At 49.6% G+C, this 8,814-nt stretch overlaps 2 protein-coding genes across 2 annotated transcripts; both read right to left on the bottom strand.

Annotated features, from left to right (window-relative positions):
- Positions 1-3,223: 3,223 nt before the first annotated feature.
- On the bottom strand, positions 3,224-4,432 carry A1O9_13106 (uncharacterized protein; the record flags this gene model as incomplete). The annotated part of the gene is made up of 2 exons (XM_013397978.1): positions 3,224-3,938; positions 4,122-4,432. 2 exons carry the CDS (start codon positions 4,430-4,432, stop codon positions 3,224-3,226), a joined length of 1,026 nt encoding a protein of 341 aa, XP_013253432.1.
- Positions 4,433-7,703: 3,271 nt separating this feature from the next.
- On the bottom strand, positions 7,704-8,359 carry A1O9_13107 (uncharacterized protein; the record flags this gene model as incomplete). Its single annotated transcript, XM_013397979.1, has 2 exons — positions 7,704-7,838; positions 7,889-8,359. 2 exons carry the CDS (start codon positions 8,357-8,359, stop codon positions 7,704-7,706), a joined length of 606 nt encoding a protein of 201 aa, XP_013253433.1.
- Positions 8,360-8,814: the final 455 nt, after the last annotated feature.

Below are 8,814 nucleotides of genomic sequence, written 5' to 3' on the forward strand. Positions count from 1 at the left end.
ACCGGCCGGTCAAGTGTTGTCACCAGACCGCCCCACTACTATCTCTCCCTCGCGATCAGGGCCTCATGGCGTGGCAGAAGAGTGTAATATACGGGCTCGCCCGACTCCAGGGAGAAACCCGGGGAAACACACCTCTCATACCTCCGGCTCGACTTTCCCTAAATCCAGCTCCACAAGCCAACCAACAACGGCCCAGGAAAATGCAGGTCTGGCACCGACACTCGAACCAGCGCCGTCCTCTGGTGGCCCTCGAGTCGGAGATGGGAATCCCCATCCCTCGTCATCGCCCAGGCAGCCTTCTACGAGGACGCGGGATCCAACAGAACCCACCTCAGTTGACAGCGTCCCCGAGGATGTGGGTACGACAGATATGCTTGAAGATGATGAGCACCCGTTCGCATCTCGAGACGGCCTCGTGCAACGAATGTGTGGTGCCCCAGCCTCTGAATCGGATAGCGAGATCCCCCCTGGTCAACTGGTCCTGTGGCGTCGATCTCCTCAACCGGGGATCAACGGCGCGGACCATTCGCTTGGGCACGAGCACGAAATGGCGCCTCTCGGCTTGGCGACAGGCGTCGCAGATGGAGCGGTCAGTACCGAGCCGCAGGCAGCGAGGATGTCGTATTTGATCCTTGATGACGTCTACTCGATCCAAGCCAACCAGGCTCCGACACTCTTAGAATCGTTCCTACAAATCTGTCACGAGTGTAAACATGTCAGTAGCAAAACTATGTGGGAGGCTTCGACCCCGGAGGCTCGAACTAGACTTGTTACCGTGAGAGAGCTTTTGCGCGCGTTCAAGGAGGAAGGGCTCCGTGCCGGGGCTCGACTGGAATTCTAGGGCCACCCCTGACTCTAATGGCGGTTGGATGTATTAAGTCACGTCGAGCACGTTCAGATCTAGGAAGCTGGACAGTTGTATGGTTGAGTTAGGTGCGAAATCTGGGGGCTGAATAAAGAGTGCTGGGTGTACAGACGGGAGGAGGAGGAAATTCAATTACGCCTGACCTCTCCCATGGGATATATAGGGCTACCCTACTGAGTTTGTCTCTCGACCTATCTTTACAGTGGAACTATCTTACATGTGCGAACTTTGTGCCTCGCTACAGCCTATGTCATACCCTCGGCGCAGTCGCCGGAACCCGTGATTTAAATCTTTGGGACGCTTCCGCAAACTCGAGTACTGCATTCAGAACTTCTTGCTGGGTGTACCAGACGTTGGCAATTCAAACTTCCATGATTCACAATCTGTAACAAAGTCAATGTATCCACAACTAAGTGATGACCCCTCGGCTAGCTGTGTTCGGTTAGCTGCGCCCAGGCCGAAGCAACCAATAATCGGCTTGCCATTCTGTACGATACCGTTTCTAACTATACCGCCACTTCTAGGATGAGTGCATGAAGACCTCGCAACGACGCCTATATAGCTGAGCTATAAAGTATGGCTGTTACTGTGGGATCACTACGCAAAGCGATGACGTTTTTCTTGTTCATGGATATTTTTTAAGCTAATATGTAAATGATTGGCTAATCTCCTCCATCCGATGTACACGAAGCCGTCATGAGATTAGGATATCCCTAAAGTCGCTGAAGGGAGGACTTCTCCTATCTCCTTTAAGGTAAATATAGTAGAGCATGCCCCTCCATCGCCATAGCAATTGATCTGAAAGCCATCCATGCTCGTCGACGCTGCAGACAAGCAGCAGTTCTCAAAGCAATCGAGACAGTAACGATGCCTGCACGACATCTGCACGGGAGTGTCACGTTTGTCAAAACAAATGGGACATTCTTCGGAGCTGGCCGCGAAATCAGACGAAAGGCTCCTGGCATGATCTTTGTGATCCAACATCTGAATAGCTCTCTCGTATTGTTGGTGAGAACCGTAGACGGTGATCGTTTTCGATACCACGTTGAAGACGGCGGTACTCTTCCCCAAGGCGTGCTCGATACTCGCAAACCCTCCTTTGAGCGCCGAAGAGAACTGACTTGGAGAAAGGCGAACTTCGTAAGGGATTGCAGTCTCGGTGAATAAGTCTATAACTCGACGGTGTAGAAGAGTGTATTAAATACAGCACACTCTTGTTAGGCAGCAGAGTATGCTATCGTCACCTGGGGTGACGATAGGCAGACTCCCTGAGCAAGGCTGCCACGAGGCTGTCATGAGGCTGATTGCCCTCACTTTCAACACTTACGCATACCCATTTGCAGAGCCTAGTATCTTGAACAGGGAGATGAATCCTCCCTGGTTCCTTTCTCTTAGCTTATGTGGTATAGTTCACCCTTAGAAATCGGCTAATGATCTTGTTACCGTGCAGGAAAGCTACTCTGCAAGAATGAAACCTAGCCGTTGCGACTGAAGTTATCATCTTGTGAGAAGACGGTTGTGAATGTAGGATCTAGGCCTAACATCTTGGCTACCCATGTGTTCTTGTTAATATGAATCAACTTGCAAAGCTTCAAATGTGGAAGAGTGGCTCGACGCTGCTAAATAAAAAGGAACGCGAATCTTGCAGTAGAGGATGACTTCAAGCCCAGTCTATGTGCAGAAGGGACGCGTGCGCGCGTGTAAAAGCGACATAGTATCCACAAGACTAGTGGGATCACCATAATCCTTAGGGATTTTATCCATTATGATGTAGTATTTTCTATGAAATCTTCAGCGACAGATTTCAAGAGATAGACCAAGTCCAGGTAGGTGTAAGACTGTAAGACGCCCACTAAGGACGTAGAATTATCTTAAACGTGTCATAATGATCCGTCGCTCGGTTTAGACACCGTTAATTCTCGCGTGAGAGGTTTCGATAATGAACACGATGACTACATCTCTCACCAGCACTAGAACAAGAGGTCCCAGTCGATACCTTAAGCAGCAGGGTTGACATCTAAATTTCAGGTTTACGCTAGCTCGGACTTATCTCTTATTACCATAGTATCGATCCAAGACCTGACCTTGCTGTGTACGCATCCTACTCCATGCCATCGGTCTCACCTAACAAAGACACTCCCGCCAGGTATTCAGAAGTACTGACCGATGTTATTCGTCAAAGCACACGACGCACGGCGCCATATCTTCTACGGTGATCATAAGGATGTCTTCGAGATGTGCTTCACAGCGAGCATAAGGAGCCCGTGCCGTCCCACTCCGACAGTTCAACTGATCAGGAGGAGCTCTTCATCGAAATTTGACCAGTAGAATAAAAGAGTGCACCATTTAAGGGTAGGTTTAGGTTCTAAGGCACTGAAGCAGCTTTGCGTCGCGAGATTCAGACACCTCGCTGCCAGAACTGACGTAGTCATTGCTGTCGGTGGATTGAGAGTCCAGTGTACCATATTCCGAAGACCGGCGCCGTCTCTTGCGTCCCCTTATCCGCTCTTCCCAGTCACCTAAGCCCTCGAAGTCCGAGCCAGGGGCATCCTGCGCCTCAGTATTGCTATTTCGAGGTCGCTTCGAGGGGCTTGCACTGCGCGGTCTGGCGGATAACCAGGCTTGGGTGCAACTGTGTGCATTCTCTTCTCTTACTACGAAGCCGTCGTCTGTCTTGCGCAATAAGCGTCGTTTCACACCTTTCCTCAAGAACGTCTCAAGCAGCGGAAAGATGGTCCAGGCGAGACGTGCCAACAGGAATCGTGAGCTCTGCTCAGTGATGGCAACCGGAACATTGTGGAAAAGCTCGATGGCTTCGCGCGCCTCGATCGACTGACAATTGAATATGTGCACCACCATTTTGTCGTATTTCGGAACGATGACGAACTTGGGCTTGCGATCAAAGTACTGATGCACGTCTACCTTGAATCTCATGGTGTTTGTGCTGCTGTGGAGTGGCCCATATATGGCCATCCCGTTTTCGTTGAACCACTCTTCATCGGCCGGATTCTGAGGGACAATATGAGCAGTCTCCGGGAGACTGACCGCATTCGAAAGGAGGCAGCGTCGAGTGCTGTTCGCGTCAAAGATAGGATCGCGAAGCCAGCGCGTAGGAAGACCGGTGTGAGGGAACCTCCACTCAGCAAAAGTAGGGACAACAGGGTAGTCTTTGTCAATGCCTTAATTGTGTCAGTTCCTGGCCAGTAACATAGTCTCAAGATACTCGCCATCGCTTCCAGGGACCTGAAAGTAATACGCGTCTCCGGCTAAGGAGACACCCATGTCATCGGTGGAAACGCGTTCGGCGCCCTGTCGATCGAGGGTGAAGAAGCCATCCCATCGACTATCCGCCACAATGGCGCACGCATCCAAGGCTGTCTGGTGATGAATGCCGTTCGGACTGTCGAGTGCAGGAAGGACTAGCAGGAGGGAGTGCTCGTCAGGGTAGCCAGGGTGCAGGAACCGGATCTGGCGTGGGGACGGTTGCAAGACAAGAGGATCAGACGGATGCCGGGGCGCACCGTATGCTTCGCGGGCCCGAGGTGCTGTCTGAAGGCTTTGCGCCATTCTGGCGACTAAAGGATGATTTCAGAACTTGATGGAACAATGATGGGTGATAAACTCCGGCTCGTGAGAAATGGGTCGGGCTTGGCAAATGACATCATTCCACAACACACAACTGTTGCGCCGGTAACTAAGGTCGCGTTGTTGTTGTCAACCACAAAAACCGCGAACTCGATTTCCAAGTTATTTTTTCACTTAACCGTAATCGAATTAAAAAAATATGGCGTCGTCTATTTCATATCCTCGCCCCGCGACTAGTAGGTGATGGCGGGGAGAAGGGTGCAGGGCTTGGCGCGGAACAATGTTATGCCATCGTGTCCTGCCCCTCGATATGCAGCTCATGGATGCCAAAATTGTCTCTGTTTTCTATTCTATGGCTCCTGTTCTCTTCTTGTATATATAATAGCTAGCAAATCGATCTAGAACAGCCGATTCTGCATCAAGTGAAACAAATAACGCGTCCTTGACATCAATAACCTGTGAAATTCTCTGCAAGGTAGCAACTTGAGTGGAAATAAAAAGCCACGCATCCCCTGAGTACGGCGCGCCAGTAATCCTATAGCGTAAATAAGTCGGAGTGTAGGGTCTTGTCAGCAACACAAGCTCCCCTGGAAGTCGCTTAGCGCCGGACTATTTTGTGAGCTTCCATGCGCGACTGTGGATATGATATAAGTAACAACCTCTCATTCACTAAACAAGTCTCTGTCCAGTCTGATATATCTATGCGAATGCCCTAGTGCCGGCAACAGCACGACCACTGTCGAACCGAGACCGAAGAAGGGGGAGTCACGAAGTGAAAGCGAGAGTGTGAAAAGCGGCGAGAAGTAGCCCCAAATGATCGAACTTGAGATACACATTTCCGTCTCGTTATTCTCAGCTAACTGGTTATTAGCGATATCAAGCTCTAAGATTTTCCCATCCGCCTTCTTTTACTTCTTCTGCCACTGCTGCTAGTTCTTCCCATGACACGGGCACTTCCGCTAGTTCTTCCCATGTCACGGGCACTTCTACTAGTTCTTCTAGTACTGGCTCTTCTAGTACTGGCTCTTCCGGTACTGGCTCTTCTGGTACTGGTTCTTCTGGTACTGGTTCTTCCCATGCAACTAGCTCTCCATTTGCGACTGGTCCTCTAGTGATTAAAGGCACCTTACTTGACTTTCTCTTCCTCTTCTCCTCCTTCCTTTCCTTCTTCACCCTCTTTGACATCTTGATCCGGTCCCAATAATTACATGTAAGCGCCTCATTTGTGGCGACGTCCGGGAAACAACCCCATCCTCGAAAAGGACAGGACGACGGAAATAACCCTCTTGTCGCCAACTCCATTTGTCCAGGTTCGTCTGGTAGGGTTTGTTGTGTATGGTCATGAAATCGACACTCCTCCCCCTTAGCGATATCTCGGAGACTCCATCGATGCGTCAACACCTCACAGTAGTCCTTGGCGAAGTCGCAGTTGGCCTGAACCAGCTCGAGCCAGCCCTTGACTTCGTTCGATCTCCGGTCCTCCAGTATGGTCTTTAACATCTCCCGAGCCAACTGCCGAAGCCAGCTAGTTGAATCGTCACATTCCTGGTACACCTGCCGGATCATCTCGCGCCGGAGGTTTTATTGTCTAGATGTATACATCTTTTCAAGCCAGTCTGCCGCTTGATTCCCAAGTTCAGACACTTGATATTGATAGGCAAGCAATGCCAGACCTTCCACGTCTTCTTGTGTGACATGAGGCTCGATGGAGGGATGGGGGCTAAGGCACCAGCGATAAAATCTTATCTTCGGAATACCGTGGGCGACACGTCTCGGAGGATGAGTATAGGGCCCCGAGCTACTTGCTCGCGGAAATACAGAGATCGTTTCGCTATGAGGTCCCGCGGAATTAGAAACCTCTCTTCCTCGCCATCATCAGGGCCCACGAAGACTTCGATTCGCTCACTTTGGGACCACCTAGGTTGAAGGATGTTAGTCGAAAATGCAGCCTGATTCATCACTTACTCCTCGTAGAGCTTCTCGTTCCGCTCCTGGTAAGGCGCGGCTTCGGTGTGCCCATTCATATCTGGGGGGACATGTTTTCCAGGCCTGCTAGATAACTATAATGGATGGTAGTTGCGCGGAGGACAAGACGACGAGCACAGGGACGGCTGTTACGTCTCGGAGTAGCTAGACCGCCATGCGTGTGCTGTCAACAGGATCACATGTGATCAACGGCCCTCAGCCTCATCCCTCGCCCGCCGAACAATGAGGCTGGTAGATACGCCACACCTTGGCTGTGGATGAGAAGTTCGGCCACGGTAACACCTACAGAGCTCGATGAGAACACGGGTGGATTCAAAGCATTTGCATCCATGACAAGCCGCTTGGTGCCTCGGGGGCTGCTAATATTTGTCACTTCCACAACGAGGCTATGCGCGCTGGGGCACGAACTTCCCAAAGGGTAATCCCCCAGTCCTAATGCGGCAATCTTTTCTTCCTCACTTTCCACCGCCGAATATCACGACTCCCTCGCTCCTCTCTCTGGGTCTACGAGGGAATGACAAGTGGACAAGAGGCATATACATCGACAATGGACCATAGTGTATTTACACTCTCTACATTCTGAGAGAGTAGAAAAATAACAATAATGAATATCTGCTTCCACTGTCATAATTCACAACAGAGATACTGTATCATCTCACGGATTGAGATCCAACTCTAGATGTTGCAAGTGTTTGAACCACTTCCGCATATCTCACAACCTCTGAGCGTGCCTTTTCGACATGACAGACTTCCCTCGTTGTCAACTAAGTACTATTCGTACGCCTTTAAATCAACGCCAAATACGACAGGAAACGAAGTAAATTTCACAGCGTGAGACCATTTCTCGACCAGTCCGTTTACTACTTCGAAAAACCGGCAAGGTATTAGATAAGCTACAGTGGGATATTACGCTAAAATCACAACAACTTGCTACTCAGCGTACACAACTAGATGAGCTAGTTACTTGGAGACAACCGCGAGTAGCAATCGACTGTAATACGGTCTCTGCGAGCATTGAGACGCTTAGGCAGGCTAGGCAGGGTATGGAGGCCTTAGAGGCGACAGCGAGGTCTACTGTGCAGTTAAATACTAGAAATCATACGCGGAATAGACACTTGGATGACACACTGGCACCATTCATACATCAATTTAGTACTAATGAGTCTGTAGAATAAGCAAATCATGATTGTATCACTCTGGTGCGCGTAAAAACTACTGTTTCATTACTAGGTTGTTTCATTACATGGTGCCCAGACTTATGTGGTCCTTATCGTACTAGGAAGTCAGGATGTAGAGTTCTAGCCAATTTTGGAACGATGTTGTAGCCCAATGACACAAGTAACGAATAACTGCGAGCTATGGCATCTCGTTGTGCCGTATATATAACGAACGCCGACCACATCTAGTTATTTGATCAGCACGCCAATAACAGTCATTGACCCAACATTCGACGAAGTCAGTGAAAACGCGAGCAACTTCGAGTTCGACACCGCTTTCAGAAAAGAAATCTAGATTTCGATCCTCATAGAGCTGTGCAAGGTCGTAATGGTTTTCTAAAACGGCGTCGCAAGCTTTTTGAATTTCGTCAACTGAAATTTCAGCGCCAAAGTGCTTCTTCAACCATTCACCATATAGTTTTATTGTGTTGTGGCGAAAACCAAGGGCATCTAGTTGTTCAGCCACATCTGAGTTCGAAACATGTTCTAGAGGCTCAGATTTCCTATGATTGAACTCAATGGATATTGTGCTCACAGAATATATCCGCGATTCACTCCCTTGTCGACCACATTGGGGATATGCACTGCCGCAGATTCCGTATATCTCATCTGCCGTGACTTGCCGGGTTCTTTGAGAAATGTGCACATCGAGAGCTAAATCTGCTGGGATTTCTATGAGCAATCCGGGACGCGTGTAGTTGGCCATGATCGAGGATTTAGACAATGTAATTGCACCGTGGGTGATGGTTTAGAGGATATGAGCTTGGATTTTCGGGCAATCCGACGCCTACGGAATCTAAACTATTTAACATGATAGATCTGGCCCGGGCTTCGATCGGTGAATCAAAAGTACTGTATGCCCAGCTCGGACACTTGTGGCAGTTTCCATTCGGCACTTTCGAAAACGGTGTCGCCCACCGGAAAAATGGTTCCCCGTTCCGCGACAATAGAGGAAAGAGCATATCATTGGCCGGAGCGAAAGTAATTCTACTCGCCGCTTTGGAGGGTGTCCTAGTAGTGGTGTATTGTAATCCCATGAATGCGGAGGCACTACGACTGGTTATGGTATAGTGTAACTGGTGGAACCCGCCACTGTGGAGACTGAGAATCTTTTAAAGAGTGTAAACCGTAGAAGCTCAATTGAAAACGTCTGTACTGTAC

This window comes from Exophiala aquamarina (genome assembly GCF_000709125.1).
Source record: "Exophiala aquamarina CBS 119918 chromosome Unknown aczIA-supercont1.65, whole genome shotgun sequence".
Classification (NCBI taxonomy): Eukaryota; Fungi; Ascomycota; class Eurotiomycetes; order Chaetothyriales; family Herpotrichiellaceae; genus Exophiala; species Exophiala aquamarina.